Source organism: Microchirus variegatus, assembly GCF_963457635.1.
Source record: "Microchirus variegatus genome assembly, chromosome: 11".
Lineage (NCBI taxonomy): Eukaryota > Metazoa > Chordata > Actinopteri > Pleuronectiformes > Soleidae > Microchirus > Microchirus variegatus.
Genome location: NC_139812.1, coordinates 9,750,261 through 9,768,880, shown reverse-complemented (window position 1 = coordinate 9,768,880; position 18,620 = coordinate 9,750,261). Strand labels below are relative to the sequence as shown.

Below are 18,620 nucleotides of genomic sequence, written 5' to 3'. Positions count from 1 at the left end.
ACCGCCGTCATCTGTCACACTGTGGCGCGTGACACACACACACACACACGCACGCACACACAGCAGGCTCCTGGAACCTTGTTGCATTAAACACAGAAACTTTGTTTCACCAGAAACTGGTGAAACTAAATCATCAGTCGTTATAGAAGTCCTTGTTACAAGGTAGAAAATAACACTGTCTTTTTCTCATTTACGCCACACAAGAAAACAGACGATAACAGCATGCAGCAGTGAGGCCGAATCCCCATCATCATCATCATCATCATCATCATGCCCTCAGTCAGGTGTCTATTTACAAACATCGTCTGTCACAGCAGACAGTCCGGGCATCATTTCATCCCGTCCTTGCCCTCCCCCGTGAGTCTCGTGAGGCCGGTGGAGGTGATGGGGATGTGCGTGGGAGGGGGAACCTGACAGATGGTGCAGGGACACGGCAGCCCGGCCCAGTGCTGGAAGCCAGAACCCAGCTGTAAGGCCGGGGGCGCAGCCGGGGAACCTTTCATCAGGGGGTGTGGAGCCCGGATAGACGTGAGCCCCGGGAGCGCGCTCGACAGAGTGGAGGATGTGGAGGTGGACAGCGCGCTCCCGAGAAGAGGATGCACCTGGTGCGCTGCTGCGGCAGCGGCGGCGGCGGCTGCGGCTGCAGCGGCGGGGCCCCCGGAGTGTCCACCGGCGCTGGCGGGGTGAGCCACGGTGCCGCAGTGGAAGGCCGAGTGTTGGCCGCCGTAAATCTCACCCACCAGCCGCTTCATCTCGTCCAAGGAGCTGGTGAGCATCAGGATGTAGTTCCTGGCGAGAAGCAGCGTGGCGATCTTGGACAACTTCCGCACCGAGGGCCCGTGCGCGTAGGGCATCACCTCGCGCAGGCCGTCCATGGCCAGGTTGAGGTCATGCATGCGCTTCCGTTCCCGGCCGTTGATCTTGAGACGGAGCTGGTACATTTCCTCTTCGGTGACTGCTTTCTTCAGTTTGTACTTGTTGCTGCTGCTGCTACTGCTGCTGCTGCTGCTGCTGCTTCCCACTGACTTGGGGTCTCCAGTGAGCAGGTCACTGCTTATCTTCTGGCGCAGTTGCTCGCTCTGCGTGGAGGAGGACACGGAGGAGCCTACGTGGAGGTGGTGGAGGTGGTGGTGGTGGTGTGGGAGGTGGTCTCGGAGAAACATGCGGTCCATGCCCGGGGAAGAGGCTCTGCTGCTCGGGCTGGAGTCTGAATGCATTTTATGGGTTCTCTTCCAAGGTTGGGTAGGAGGTCGCGTCCTGGCTTCCTCCTCTCTCTCTCTCTCTCTCTCTCTCTCTCTCTCTCTCTCTCTCTCTCTCTCTCTCTCTCTCTCTCCTCCTCTGTCTCCTCTCCCTTCTCTCTCCTCACTCACTCACTTTCTGGCGCGTAAGTCGTTAGAGTCACCCTATGTTGTCCGTATCCCAAGTTCCGTCCTTCAATCACATCAGTGACCACTTCTTCTTCTTCTCTGCGCCTGCCTCTCTCTCTGTTAGTGTGTGTGTCTGCGGTGAGGAGGACGCTGTTAGAGGGTATTTATACACGCGGGCAGACAAAAGCGGCTTTCCTATTCATAACGCCTCGTTAGGAGGATGACGTGCCCGTTAAAAAGGGGGCGGTGTGCTTTGACTGTCCCGGTGACCACGGTGCGCAACCATTCACGGCTATTGTCAAAACACTGCTGGAGGCCACAGCTTCTTCTCTTCTCTTCTCTTCTCTTCTCTTCTCTTCTCTTCTCTTCTCTTCTCTTCTCTTCTCTTCTCTTCTGAAACGTTCTATTTTTGTAATAGTAACACTTGTCATATAAAGTGTTAATAATGCATTTTATTTTCCCAACAACAGAAAACAGATTTAGTCTGGTGCGCATTTTCTCTTTCTGGTTGAGACTTGTAATACAAGTAAATCATTTTAAAATTCTATCTTTTTATTTCTCTCATGAGATTTTTTTTTTACTAGAAAGTCTTTCCTAAGAATATTTTTTTCCTCTAATTTAATTTTTGCAGCAGCTGGGAAAAAAAACATTGCCGTCTGTTGCGCATTTTGTGCGTAAATCTTACGCACAAGAGCAATACATTTGTGTAAAATGACTGTTTTAAAAACAAGTTTTGATCTATCGGTCCTGAAAAAAATGCTCCATTCCTCCTCTTCATGTTTTCCTCTCTCTCTCTTTCACACACGCACGCACGCACGCGCACACACAGTGGTGTGTATGTCCACTGACACCAGAAGTCCCCGCGCGCTTCGGCCGCTGCATCACGGTTTCCCGATGGAATGACGAGGAATGGTGAAAAGGGGGGATATTGTTTCCCCATTCAACGGCGGCTCCTGTCCTTTCCCGCTGCAGCAGGGGAGCAGGGCCTCCGCTGGGACAGAGGTAACACGGCCGCTCCGACACTCCGGCACTCTGCTGGCCATATGGCAGCATGTGGGCGTCAGAGTTTACCCAGATACCTCATGTCTGCCGGACCCTCGTAAAAACCTCTAGTCCTTTCATGGCATTCTTAAGGGGCCATCACTCATTTCATTCATATTATTATATAGTCTCAAATATAATAGGAACGTTTTATTTTATTTTGTCTATTGCCATTCTTTAAAAAAAAAAAAAAAAAAAAAAAAACTACATACAACAGTGGTGTGCACAAAAATTACAGGCGGCAGGGACTCAACTGAAAAACGACATATTTGTAAAATATTAAAGCCTCAGGGGATAATCTATTTATTTATTTATTTCAGTGGGGATAATGCATATTAATGAGCATCAACATTTAAATACCAAATTATGAAAATAAATACACTGAAAAAAAGAAAATGGTTGACAAACTCAAAAATATTTCTTCAATTGGTGACACCTAATTGAATTAAGTTAAGTGATATGAAGACAACTTTGTTGAGTTTGTCAACCGTTTTCTTTTCAGTGTACAAGTACGTATTGCTACCAGGAAACATTGGGGAACACAGTGATGTCTAAATGTTGTGACACTAAAGTGAGTCAGTCATTGTTTATGTTGAGCTGCTGAGAGAGCGCTCTCTCCACTCTGAAGAGTCTCCTCCAGATCTGTTTTGTGGAGGTGGAGTGGAAGAACAATAACACGTGGAAGTAACTACTGAAGCACTCCTCCTTTGACCACCACCTCAACATCCCTCCATCAATCCATCCGTCTGTCTCTCCATCCATCCATCTACGTAGACCCACCCACCCACCCACACACACACACACACACACACACACACACACACACACACACACACACACACACACACACACACACACACACACACACGGCCAGTCCAGTCAGCCAGCACTTCAAACCTGGATAATAAAGTCTGCCTCAGACTCTGCTCAGCCTTCTATCCGTCTCCAATAAGATCCCCCTGGTAGAACAGTAAAAATGTGTATTCACTGCCTCATTGTTGGCCCAGCAAAAGAGCCCTTCTCATAAAGGTGCTGCCAATGCAAAGAAAAGCGCTCGTCGGCTTTGCTCTCTCTTGGTGGCATTTGAACGTGTAAAGCTTTGAATACCAATTGCTTGAACTGGACATATGTGAATCCGCTGTAAGCCTACTAATCCTGTCCCCAAGTGTTTCTTTGTGTGCGGGGCAGCCTCGCACACCCAAGAGAAAGTGTTCCTAATCCGGCCAATGTGGAGAAATGTGTGAATGAGAGGGACAGAGGAGAGCTCAGAGAAGGTGTGTGTGTGTGTGTGTGTGTGTGTGTGTGTGTGTGTGTGTGTGTGTGTGTGTGTGTGTGTGTGTGTGTGTGTGTGTGTGTGTGTGTGTGTGTGTGTGTGTGTGTGTGTGTGTGTGTGTGTGTGTCCATCTGAGGCGCCCAGCTCCACACCACCAGGACACTGGTCTAAATGGAGGCAGTTATTCACCATTCCGCTCACTACTGTCACAGCAGGTCGCCCCTAATGTGCTCTTTTCACTGCAGAGGCTCTTCGCTTTCCTTTAATACCTCTGTTTGCATCTTTTTTTTAAAAAAACCCTCTCTCCTTCTCTGGGACTCTCTGCCTCTACCTCTTCTTCTTTGCGCTCTTCTTTTCTTTCTTTTTCCCTCTCTCTAGCGCTTAGTCCTATCAGGCCAGTTCTCTGGGCAGTAAAAGAGCTGCCAGAACTACAAGGATATGATCACTGTTTTGGACGACAACAAAAAAATCACAACAGATTTTGGGTGAAACTTGAACATGTTGCCTGCAGTAATGGCTCAAAATGTTGGTTCAGGTAAATAATCTAGCAATACGGGAATAATTATTGTTAATCCAAATTCAAGTGAGAATGCTTTGCATTTGAATGTATTTGAGAGGATGTTCTTGACTAGAAGTGCATGAGAAATTCTATGAAAATTGTTTTCTTTTCACAATACACATACAAAACTATACCTATTTCTGTTCATTAATCTGCACCAGAACTGACAAATCTACAAACATCCATCCATCAATCCATTCAGCCGGCTCGCCCTCATCCTTCCAACCCCCTTTAAGTGTTGGATAGATGGAGTCCAGAGTTGTAAAACACACGTTATTGAAGCATGATTGCCTAATAAGATTTCTGTCCAACACAACAGTGTCATAACAATGTCATCAGGAGCTAATGATAAACTGTATTAACTGTAAAAAAACAAGACCACAGATATTGAAGGATAAGCCACAACATTAGAGCACCAGTGTCGTGTATGTGCAGCTCACTCTGCAATGGCAGGTTTGGAAAATGGCTCCAGACTCTCCCCTAAATTAAAATGAAACGTCATCCAACTTGGATTCATATGTTGGGTGATTGTGATTGAGTTCCAGAATGATCTTTTCTTTTTTAAATAAAGTCTACAGTGAGCCTATAAGGTTTTCTCTCTGTCTCGTGGGTGGGCAAGGAAACAAGGTCCCCTCTAATGATCTCAGGGCAGTAAACAGTGAATAGAGCCCCCCCCCCCCCACCTCAATCAGCATTTGAAGACAGACAGTACAGTTAGCAACAAGTTTCACTATCACTGACGGCTTTAACTGATCGGCTGAACTCTGAGCTGAAAGGAGCTCAGCGCTCGTCAGAAGACAATCAACACTTGGAGGGAGACACAAGGTCAAGGTCACAGGCAAAGTCATCGGAGTGAAACAAACTACAAAACATTGACTTCAGGCATATATATATATATATTTATAGTGTCAGTTATTACAAGTGTTATGGAAATGACTGTAAGTCTCGTTGATGACTAACAGTGAACTGTTATTAAGTGGATTTCTTTAGGCCAGGATGATATATGAGAAAAATATCCAGATTCAGTTACATGATAAATGGTCTACTGCATGTTTTGATGCTGTAACAAGTACAGCATGGAATCATGACCAAAATCAAGTGCTTTACACTACAGTTCACCCATTCACTCACACATTCATGCAGCACATATATGTGCAGCAAAGTCAAGAGAATGTACATATTCTGTTCTATTTTGCTAGAGACATTTACCAACTGTTTGTTGACCAGAACTACAAAATGAGCATATATTTGTCATTAGTTTTTTTCATTTATCCTCACATTTTAATGCATTTATATAAAAAAAAATCAAACTCTTTCCATTAGGAAACAGATGTTGCTTACATGCAGATTAAATTAAATTATAAGGTTTAGTTAAGTTTTTATTGTAATCCTCTAACATATCTGACCAAATGTAACTGTTGGGCCGTGCTCCTTTCATGTTTCCCATTAAAGAGAGCGTCAAACTGCAGTTTGAAGTCGCTCAAAAAGAGATTTCACAAAAGCTGAACGATTCAAACAGCAGATGGAAAACATCAACACAAGAAGTGAGAGTGAAACGCTCCATCTTCCATCAGAAAAGTATTTCAACGATTATATTATTATAATAATAATAATAATTTTTTTGTGTAACATTTGAGACACAAATGCCGTGCCTCAACTCTGAGAAATGTTTCTAACTGTTAAAAGCCTTGTTTCACTGTATTCTGGGTAAAAAGTGAATATCAATAAGATTTCTGTCTTTCTCTCTCTTGTTTTTCAGAAATGTAACAAACGTTCAGAAAATACCACTAGCCCTTTAATTATAGTGATGATCAAACGATGAAAAGCTCCTTAATTACAGACCTCACAGTCAATGTTGAGGTACTAATTAATATTTGCGGGGCTGTTTTATTCTTGGAAGACATTGGCGTTAATTAGCCAAAAACAAGTCAAATTAACATCTCAGTAATGGAAAAAACATACCTTCATGTTGTTACTTCTCTTTGTCTGAACACGCTCTGATGGAGATTTGGCAGCTCAAAGCTTTCTGAGGCATGTTGATGAAAAGTTTCATCAAACAGAAGCAAGGACACTTTCTCACATACTGTATATTTTCCAGCCCGACGCACAGCTGCACACGTCGCGTGTTCCCTAACTGTCTTTCTGGAAAAGAGCGATGTTTACTGATGTGAGGAAAAGTTAACAATTTAATTTGAATTTGAATCCGTGTTTTGCCAACTAAGACTGACAGATCTGTTCAATCCCGCAGCAGGGCAGATCTCATGATGTTAACACTAACTAACAAACTTAATAAAGTGGTTTCTTCTAATTGTACTTAGCTATTTTGGTATAAGGAACACATATTCACCATTAACTAGGTGCTTACTAACATATAAGAGCATATTAGCCCTTTATTAGTAATCATTAAGCACGTATTAACACCTTATTCTACCGCTATTACCACATGAATTAAGATTTTTCCTATATGGTGTTAATATGTGCTTAATGATAACTAATAAAGGGCTAGTATGCTACATATATGCATGTGTTCCCTAATCTAAAGCCTTACTGCAATTTTATATTTCTTTATAGTGAGGTAATACAATATTAGTTTTCAACCTTTTTGTAAAGCAAACAGATAAACATTAATAATTATTTTAAGACTCATGACTCATTTCACATAACACCAAATTGACAGATGAGTGAAAACAATAACATCACTGGTAACAAAAAGGGTATGTATGACTTTTCAGCCCACAATGACAATGTTAACAATGGGTATTATTAGATTAATTCCCACTTAAAAGAAAATACAAATAAAATAAACCCAGGGCCCTGAATTTAAGCCCATAAAACCATTAATTTATATGATAATCAGGGTAGTTCTAATGTATACATTATTTCCTCGTAAACGTTTATACCCAGCTGTTGTTAAATGCCAAAAAGACTGGAATAGGTTAGGAACCCTGTCTTTAATTCTCCAACTGTAATTTAATTGAGTATAGAAAAAGTAAGTACAGATTTACCATTACCTACTAAGAAAATAATTAAAAATATTTTTTATTCTCCTCTGGTTTTCTAATATTTGACCTCATCCTGATGTTATGTTGTTTTCCATTCAGCTTAAAAACCAACGTGGTATTGAGTTTCTTCAGTCAGACACGGACCAGCAGATGTTTCCAGTCTTCGTGCCAAGCTATGCTACCATATGCTAAATGACCTCGAAATGACCGCTGACACTAAAATTAGCAGGTAGACCTAAGATACTTGAACCTGGGTGAACCAGCTAAAGAACTGCAATTAACACCTTTCCCACTGCCAGTGCTTGTTCTGGCCTGTGATGGGGTTTTTTCTCTCCCACCCCTGAGACAGAAGAGAGGAAGAAAGAAACCCCACAACATCCATGGAGCTCAGTGACAATTACAGTGATTAATTTTTCAATCTCTCTGTCAATCAATCGTTCATTTGATCCGAATGATGAAATAAAGTATATCGAGTGCTGTTCCACGTTGTAAAAACTGATGTCTGCTACACACATTCATTATAGGCTAACAGCTATATGCTAAGGGCTGGAAAAAAGAATGTGGTTTACAGTGTTGCACCAAAAATGATGCAGCAATTTGCATCGTGGCCAGAAATGAAGCAGATGAAGAAAACATTTGCCTGCTCATCCAAAGTGGAAAAACCCCCACATGCATTGCAGAGTGATTTAACCCAGGACAGAGTGAATGCCGATTATATGCATCCCCACAGGTCAAAAATGTGTTTAAACTCAGATTTAAACAGGATGGGTATTTGTGACAGAGGTGTCAATCTTCTCATGAGTCCATTTCCTAAAATGGGAAACTTTTCCACACACACATACGCACAGGTTTGTGCAGTAAGGAAACTGAATTGACTTCAATTCATTAAAAAAAAAAAAGCATTATCAAGTTCAACCTCATTAGGACCAGGTTTTGGTGTCTATGAGGACGACTGATCCTTATGATCAGTATCTGTGCCAGGAATAAAGTCCTAAAGAGGCAAAAAATACACACACACACACACACACTGCTCACACACCATCACACCAGCATGAATCCGACACGTTAATCTCTCTCTCCGTCGCTCTCGCTTTCTCTCAAATACACAAACATACTTGCTTTCATTCTCCGCTTGCAGAGACCCCTGCTTCATTTTCTGGTCATGTGCACCCATTGCGAGGGGGGTAAGCGGACACAAAGTGACACAGGGAGGAGAATGGGCGGAGGAGAGGAGGCGAGGTTCGAGCTGCGGCCTGAAAGGAGGCAATGGGAGGTGTCTGATTGTCCTGTACTGAAAGGGACACTTAAAAGGAGAAGCTTGTTGCAAGAGCTGGTGGGCCGGGCTGGAGGCTGGTTAAGTGCTGGTGTGTGTGTGTGTGTGTGTGTGTGTGTGTGTGTGTGTGTGTGTGTGTGTGTGTGTGTGTGTGTGTGTGTGTGTGTGTGTGTGTGTGTGTGTGTGTGTGTGTGTGTGTGTGTGTGTGTGCGTGTGTGTGCGTGCAAATGTGCTCGTTTTTGTGGTAGCCCAAAGAGGTCATATATGAACACTTATGGTTAAGGATGGGACAACGTTTTGGTAAGGATGTCTAAAATAAGTCAATTAGGTGCAGTGTGTGTGTGTGTGTGTGTGTGTGTGTGTGTGTGTCTTTTGGACCTTTTCTGGCATAAACCCTGTGAGGGAGGTCAAAACCTGGGCTTCACAAGGCAGAACCTCATTTCTGAAGAACTGGTTAAGTTTATGGCCAGAACCTTAATTGTGGTTAGGTCAAAGCATTAAATGGTTATGTTTAAGGTTTGGAACAAGGCAGCATCCTTGCTGAAAAGAATAGCTGCAAACCTGTGTGTGTGTGTGTGTGTGTGTGTGTGTGTGTGTGTGTGTGTGTGTGTGTGTGTGTGTGTGTGTGTCAGGTTGTAAGGCCTGGTTCCTCTCTGAGAGAGATTATCACATCATTATCTGCTAATGAAAACCCAATTCAGACAGTTCTCCTCCTGCACTCTGCGCTCCTCCTCTCCTCCTTCTGCGCTCCTTCTGTCGGAGATTTTCTGGGTAACAGAGGGCAATAAAACATAAGCCTTTCAACGCCCCCTTTGCTCATTTTAGACAAAGCTGTGGATTATCGGACGAGAAGAAACCGAGACTGAGGTCTGTAATGTGTTTTTTGGATACAGTCAAAATAAATAAAACCGGCTGTTTGTAGCCACTGCAGTAGTGTGATGTAACATGGACCAATGAGAGGACAAAACTAGGAGTTACACACCTTAGCTTTAAAGGTGCATTATGTAATAAATCTAAAGCAACTGGCCATAAAATCCTCCTAATATGTCACAGAGACTCAGGAATAATGTTCATATAACAAACTGAACTCACCAACAACAACAGTACAGCCAAAATATTTGCATTAAAAAAATCTTTTGCAGACTGCAAATCATGTTTATGTTTTGAAATCATGTTTTAGCATGTGGCGCCACCTACCGCCATCTACCAATCATTGCAGTCAGTAGAGTCTCGGCTGCCGAGCAACCACGGGTTGCCAGTTACGCCAGAAAACGAAACCTAAAAGACCTCAGTATTTTGAATTTGAATGTAGTAACCGTTTTTGGCCACATTCTTACATATGGCACCTTTAAGTAAATTGGGCAAAAATAAACACATAAATAAATCCTTAAATATGCCACATATTGCAACCAAATGTCCTAGAGAATCAGGAAAAACACAAAGAAATTAAATAGATTGTTTATAAAAAGTTTGAAAGTGATGCCCAGGAAGAAGGACAGAGGTGTGAAGGGAAATGAGACTATGTCTTAATCACTTTCCTGAGGAATGAATGGTCTCAAGCAGGTTTTTTTTCAATAGAACATGATATAAATGTTGTAATCTATCTCTAATCTCTATCTATCTAATCTATTGCAAAGACTCACATGCATCTGAATCTAAGGCATCAAAATGGGAGTTTATTTGCAACTGGATGTCAATGTTCACTTTGAGTTTCACAACAGCTGGTGGGACTGCGTTTGTCTCATGAAGCTTGTAATACCAACATTTGACATGGTCATATCCTGGATAGTGGAGCAGACACAGTGGTGGTAAACTCAGACTGTTCTTCTCAAATCTGAAACAGACTGTGTCTCCTGTGCTCGGAAGGATGGATCATCACCGAGATGAATGATGGCGAGAAAGAGACGGAGACTGAGAGAAGAAACAACTTCATCAAACGCATCATCTGTCCTCCTGCTCCTCTCTGCCTCGTGACACCACTTTGCTCCCGTGTGCTGCACTTTTATATTTATGTGTGTGCACACGCACACTTTTCTGCACGTGTTCCGGGGCATGTGTCGCATGTGTATGTGTGTGTGTGTGTGTGTGTGTGTGTGTGTGTGTGTGTGTGTTTTTTGTCAGCATGCAGCAACATAAAACAGGCCACATTTTTCAACTTTGTTTGACGCATTTAAAATGCTAATAACCAGTTTATTATGTGCTACATCAAATGCAAATGCTTTGTTTTACTGCCGTGAAGTTGGGCCGACGTTAGCATTTGCATATCTTATGTCTGTCTCCTTAGCATGCATGGAGGAGCTGGGTAGCGGGCAAACTCACAATAAATAACATTAACAGGCGCATTAGATAAACAAGCGGCAATGATGCTCCTATTAGGGAATGCAGAGCTATCGCCGGCTTAAATGTAGGTGTTTGACACAGCAGCATATGGTGTGCAAATTCCCCCAAATCAACCTAACGCCAACATTATCTGGAAATGTCAGGGAGAGCAGACGGATTGAAAAAACATCGCTTTAACAGCAGACGCTTTACGATGTTGAGAAAATGCTGCAGAGGAATTTGCCTCTTTAAGACCAACTGGCAGCCAGTGCTCCCTGTGTGTGTGTGTGTGTGTAACGGCAGTTAAGACCATAGTTCACACCCTAATTGTAAACGAGAAACTTTGTCTCATTTAATGTGTGGTTCACTTAAGTCTTAATCACCTTCAGGCTCCGTTCACAAAGTCACTAAAATGTGAAGTAAACAGTTCATAAGGAAACGTATATATATATTATATATATACACATATATATCTTCTCGTTTAACCCCTTCTGGCTGTTCGGGCAGCACTACATCATGAATATTCAGTGCTGTCTTGTGCTCTATGTGCAAATGTGTGCATGTTTGCATAGAACATAGTGTCCTGTCATGGACGTGACTGTCCACCAGGACAGTGATACTGAACTGGGACATAAGTGATGTTCAGACTAAAGTCAAACAAAGAAAATCAGCCCAGTCAGAGTCCAGACCATAACCTACGAGATGACCTCAAGAGGTCCACTCACTGCCAGAAGTCTTAACATTAGAGCAGGGTTAATTAACATATATTTGCTTATTTGTTTGTAAACATAGACACGTGTAACTCATGTCTAGATCGATCTATCTATCTATCTGTCTATCTATGCATCTATATAGACTTTATTAAGTTTGTTAGATTGTATAAGCATCATGAGATCTGCCCAGCTTAAATCCACAATGAACAGGTTTCAGCAACTCTTTTCTTTGCCGTAAAACTATATTTAAAGGTGCATTATGTAATAAATCTAAAGCACTGGCCGTAAAAACCTCCTAATATGTCACAGAGACTCAGGAATAATGTTCAAATAACATACAGAACTTTTGCAGACTGCAAATTATGTTTATGTTTTGAAATCATGTTTTGGCATGTATTACATACTACATAGTGGCATACTACATCAAATTTCACAAACTTTTGCATCACCGTGTGCGTGCAGATTTCCACCCAAAGACGCTCGTCAAAAACGCCAAATAAAAAGTGGGAACGCAACGCCACTTTTGCGGTTTGTGTTCAGATCGTTGTCGTGTAAAGTTAGCCATAGAGACAAACGGCCATCCTCACACGCAAAACTATAGTCAAGTTAGAGTGTCCAATTTACCTAATCCCCAAATGTGCACGCACTTGCACTCTCTTGACATTTTATTGTGATCATTATCAATATCTACTGGTTTGAAACTTAATTGTCTTTTTAAAGGATTTGGCAATCATCCAGCCCTAATATACCTGTTGTTTGACCACCATCTTTATTGTGGAAGGTTGAAAAATATATAATCCTAACTCAATTAGTAGTTTCTCTTTAACCCAAGATTATCCTCACGTCTTTGTCAACGCAGCCACTCGTGATCAGATGCCAGCATTCACTTGTTCCTTCACATCACTGTACACCCGGACACTCCGGATGAGTGTCAGCCTCACATCTTTGACAAATGTTCGAGTTAGATGCTCATGCTCCCTTTTTGTGAGTCCGTCCTTCCTCCTTCACCCTGCCCGGTAATCTCTTCTCCTCCTCCTCCCTTCTCTCTCGCTCTCTCTCCTCCGCTCACTCAGACCGTCTCCCTGCTCCTAATCCGCTCCACAGCCGTGAAAACTCTCCATGAGAGAGAGGTGACCCGTTGTAATAGGTGGAGGCAACCACCCACACACACAGCCGTGGAGGGTCCAGCCAACACACACACACACACACACACACACACACACACACACACACACACACACACACACACACACACACACACACACACACACACACACACACACACACACACACACATACACACACACACACATGCTAAACCTGAGCTGGGAAAACACTTTAAATCCTCATTATATCATGTAACCACTGATTTTTAAGGTTGGAGAGATTCTGCTCTTCTCTGACACTCAGAATACTTTCAAACTATTTTGCTCATTAGCTGATTCTTCTCTGTTCATCAACTGGTGAAAAATGTATGCTGATATTAACTGAGTGTAAATGGGAAACAAATAGTGATGAAATGAGTCTGTTGTCTGCTGCAGTTTTCCACCAATTACAGTTTGAAAACATTGTTTTTGCCTCTCAGAGCATGTGATGCAAATCAAAAATAAAATAAAAGTATGCTGCAACTCTTGCTTTATTGAAATATATACATGTTCTCACTCCTGATTTAGTTGTAGCTTCAACTTTTGAGCAGGTCAACTATGAAAAAAGCAAAGTGTGACACAGTTTCATTTTGTAATGTGCTATTGTAAATTTACATGCGATGTCTAAGGAACAAGAAACACTGCATTTGCCATACAATTAGATTCAAATAGTGAGATTTTTAGATGCAAAGACTGGGTTCTTAATCAATTATAGTTTTGCAAGGAAATGCAAACGTTTAGAAAACAGACTGGAGTCTGTTTAATATCTTCACCTCATCTTCAGATAACTAAGTTCTCAGATATAAATCCCAATATCTGAGCAGATCTTCAGTCTCACAGTGTGTGCAGGTGTTTTAACGCTCACTGGGATCATTCAGCTGTTTTCTTACAGGGTCCTGGACACTGTTTTCACTAAAAGGAGCACTCAGCTGCTGCTGAATGATGCTGCAAAGAGATGACATAATGTTTAACAAATCCCGACTGACCACTTTATAACAGCATGTCACCAATTTAGGAGATTTCTTGAGTAAACCGATCCATTACAGCAAAAAATGATTGAGTTACTGTTTGGCCACATGAAACTTAATAATAGTAATAATAGTATTTACAGTGGACCTGCACTGGACACTACACTTGGTAGTCAGATGCCAAATGAAAAACCCTTTTAGTGCAACTAATTTTACTGTCTTTCTCCAGGTTATTTGTCTTGATAATACACCATGTGGTGCTTTTGGTATGAGGCAAACAAAAATCATAAAGAATGTTAATGGAAACAGGGAGCACAACCACATTTCAAAATAAAATAGTAGTATATACTTTATATAAATATGAAAGTAGGATTCTATTAATAAAAGTCAAGCATTCAGTTCAAAAACAGTTGTTTTGACTGCGAAAACTGTACGTTCTGTATGTAATTATGGTACTTTTATATACTGTAGAATAGAATAGCCTTTGTTATCCTTTATAATGTACAGTAAGATTCCTTAGAGTACAATCTATACACAAATTTAGGTTTCTCTTTCGGGTGATTTGATTTTGTGTAACTTTTGGTCCGATACATACACTATGCCGTCAGTTAACAATAATGATAAATAGTCATTTATAGCACTTTTCTGAACAATGTTAACAATTACAACTAAGAAGTTGTAAAACAAAAATCATAAAAAATCAAACAAGCCACTTGACGACTAAAAGTACATGGATACACTAAAAAATATGTATGTATATATATATATATATATATTAAAGAAAAACATGTATATAAAAAGGTTAAAAATAAATAAAAACAAATGGTGCATGATAAAAACGCATAGCAAAAATATGACATACTGTCCATTAATAACTTGTATAGACTTGTTTTTAATAGTGCGGTCCTTTATGACCAATTATTTTTAAATGATGAAAACTTACGCAGAAATAACAGCTCAGATTTGCTGAGAGAGTCTTTCTGCAGGGACACCCCCAACACACACACACACACACACGCACACACACACACACACACACACACACACACACACACACACACACATACACACACACACACACACACACACACACACACACACACACACCGCAATATGTGCTCCATCTCCTCAGAGGCTCTCGCTCTCTTCTCACACACACACACACACACAGAGATGTCACTGTAGCATTTCCTGCAGACCAGCTCCTCTGCTCCTACTTCAACAGATGGTCCATCAGGTCCCTGGAACGGCCTAAGGTGGAGGGAGGGAGGCAAGTATGAGAGGAGCGGGTGGAGGGAGGTTGTGTGTGTATGGGTTGGCACCCTCTTAGGGCGACTGATGGGGGGGGGGGGGGGGGGGGTTTGGAAGGGAGGGAGGAGACATATGTCCACAGCCCTGGCCCCTGTTGACCGACTGTCTCTGCTGGCTGCAGAAACACACAAACACACATGCTTGTTTGTCTATCGTTGTGAGGACATTCCGAATGCCCAACTGAGCTGAGCCACAACTCATACCAACCACTCCGAACTTAAACTTCATCTGAACATCTAAATCCTAAAATCTTTGACGTTTTACCAGGAAATGAAAATGAGCTAATTTCGCCAAAACGTCCTCCTAAGGCCTAAGACACAAACAACAAGAGAGAACATCCTGTTTTTGACCAGGAGGTCGGTCCTCACGATGTGAGGAATATTAACACACACACACGGGTTTGTATACAGTCATTGTGAGGACATTCATTGACATAATACATTCTCTACCCTCTTACTCAAACCATCACAAAAAAATGCCTAAAACAATGTTTACCTAAACACAAGTCTAACCCTAAACCAGGTCTTAACCCTGAAAAAGACATTTTTAGGGGTGTCAGAATGTGTCTTTGTCAACGTGTCCTCACTTCCTTCCAAGTTCTTTGGTCCTCACAAAGATACCCACACAAGAAAACACACTCCCTAGCCCCTAACTCTAACCTAAACCCAATTCTAACCCTAACCCTAACACTAGGTGGTTTTAACACTCAAAAGGCTATATTAAGTGGTGACAGAACATGGGGGACCGTCAACAATGTCCCCACTTTCCCAAAATGTCCTCACTCCCATAGGTTTCTAAGTCGTTTTGGGCCTCACAAAAAAACTCATCCAAGAATGAACACACAGACACACACGCATAATGCATTCCCTATCCCCTTATCCTAATTATCACAACTAACCCAACTCAAACCTAACCCCAATTCTAACCCTAACACCAGGTTTTAATGTCCTCACTCCTAGGGTTCTATGTTTTTTGGGGGCCTCACAAAGACAGCCATCCAAAAATGAACACACCCACACACACAGCTCCGCAAACATCCTGATACTAAACCTGCCAGATCAGATCGCTGCAGCTCCTCTCCATCTGCACCTAAAAGACCCACGTGCCCCAACAATGAGGTGACCATGTCACTGCCTGAGCCGAAACAGAGGGATGGAAAGAGAGAGGGAGAGAGAGAGCGGGAGGGAGAAAGATGCAAGAACAAGGGTGGGGAGGGTGGGTGCACATTAACAAGCTATAATCTCAACTGCCTTATCCATAATGCATTGTGTGGGCCAATTTACATGGTGCTGGTCCCTCTGGGAGAAAGGAGATCATCCATCACATTACTTTATTAGCTCCCTCACACTCTGTGCCTCACACACACACACACACAGTGTTATTTGTCTCTGCCTCCCCTTCTTTCTCTCCCTCTGTTTTGTGGGCCTGTTCTGTCATGGTTGTTGTTTCAAACTGCTGCTGCCTCTATAAAACAACTCCAAACTGAGTCGTGTTGTGCAGCCTGAGACAAGCAGGGGAGGGATTTAAGAGGGGGAGAAAAGAGAGAAAAGAAATGACAAGAAAAGTCTAGTTTGGGTTTAGTTTGGTTGGATGGAGTCAGAGGATTTAGTTAATGCTCAGCTTTGTTTTTTGTGTTCAATGAAATAAATCCCACAGCTGTAAATACACAACATGTAATTAATCCCTGGAGAATTGTCCCTGTGAATTCAGAAAAAAGCCAAACTTGCGCACAGACCAAACATATGCCGACTGTATTTCAGACCACTAATCCAACACTGCAGTACACAAAGTGACATTTATCATTTCTGTCTATAACGTGTAGTCAAAATTTAATTTTTAAAAAAAGGTTTAAGACAGTCTATACTGCAGATTGAACAGTAAATATAAAACTATAGTCAACACTTATCTGTGCATAATTAAAATGTTTAGTGTTTGCAATTTTTATTTTTTTTTATCTGCAGGTTCCAGTTAAATTTAATTGAACTGCACTTTTAAAGGACTTCAGTTGCACATCAGTGCCTGAATAATTTAGATGCAGACACCGGTTTATTAATGGAGAGTTGTGGATTAAGCATTTTTGATTGTCTGTCTTTTACACAGGCCTGTGTATAAATAATAATAATAATAACATAAAAAATGATTAAGGGTTGTGCTTCTTGTGGCATTTACACAGCTATAAAATACACTTTACTTGTTATTGTTTTTAACAATTAACTTCATTTAACCTATGATTGAAAAAAAAAAAAACTCTTAATTTAGTGTTTTAAAGGTTACACTATTTAAATAATACACTTTCCACATGAGTGTGTTTGTGTTGTGATTAATAATAAAAAGTAACTCCATATAGCTGCGACACTGCGCGCGCCATACCGTACCATTAGTAACACAAATAAGTAATAATTTGCTAATGACAACATTATGTTGAGTCAGTTTAGGGGCAATTAAAGTGAGTGATATTTACATATGCCTAATGAATCACCGAGCGTGGCAGTTCGGCCGACTCTAATGAATATTCATGCAGGCATTTCTCCCCCGCGCGCCGCAGTTTATAAACTGAATTATGGCTGATTTGCCCTTTTAAAAAATGAACATGGGCGCATCTCCTACAAGGAGGCGGCGAACAATAACGTGTGAGGATAAAAATGCTTTACTGCTGAACTGCCGGTGAGGAGACGGCGGCAGCGTGGTTTAAGACTGGGGAGAGAAGGAAAGAGAGAGACTTCTAATCAAGTGACTGGACTCTCGGCCTGTAGCCACCTTTAAACACAGACTTCACTATTTACTGTGTGCGTTCACACGGATTGAGATTATTTCACGTGCAGGTCACAGTTCACACAGACCTTACATCATCATCATCACCATCCTCATCATCTGACTCTCTCTCTCTCTCTCTCTCTCTCTCTCAGGTGAATCAGGATCAACAGGCTGAGTCAGTTCACATTCACGGACGATGGAGGGAACGAAACTGCACGTTTATGATCATTAAGATGCCACGCTCTACCGCAGGTGTGCCGCGCGCGCTTATGCGCAAAATGTGCTCACACTCGTTGAAACAGACAAATCCACCGCACGCACGCACGCCCGCCGGTACGCACGCACGCACAGACACACACAGGATTGAACCTGACAAATCATGCTCCATGATTAATGTGTCAAATATATGTATATATACATACACACATATATATATATATGTATACGCACACATATATACATACACACATATATATAAATATATATACACACACACACACACATGTACATATATATATATATATATATATATATATAAATATGCATATATATATATATATACATAAGTATTTCAATTTCAATATGGATTGAATGAATTTTTTGTTTATTTAATTCCATTAGATGAGATCCTTTTTTTTTATTGTCAGCAAAATGTCCAAAAACAATGTGGGTTTTTTTTGTTGCATAAAGCAGCTCCAGTTTGCAAAGTCACACAAAGACAATTAAACACATTAAATAAAATATAAAGGTTATTATTATTATTCTGGTTATAATACTGTGCACTCTGGAAGTATTACGTAGGTTTTTTTGTGATGAAGTACTACATTTACAGGACAGGGAAGTGACCTGTAAATAATTTATTTCTTTTAATATTTATTTTTGTTGTCAACATGTA

General features: G+C 41.6%; 1 protein-coding gene across 1 annotated transcript; it reads right to left on the bottom strand.

Moving 5' to 3' along the window:
• Positions 1–329: 329 nt before the first annotated feature.
• olig3 (oligodendrocyte transcription factor 3) lies at positions 330–1,217 on the bottom strand (the record flags this gene model as incomplete). The annotated part of the gene is made up of 1 exon (XM_083897901.1): positions 330–1,217. One exon carries the CDS (start codon positions 1,215–1,217, stop codon positions 330–332), a length of 888 nt encoding a protein of 295 aa, XP_083754027.1.
• Between the last annotated feature and the right edge of the window lie 17,403 nt (positions 1,218–18,620).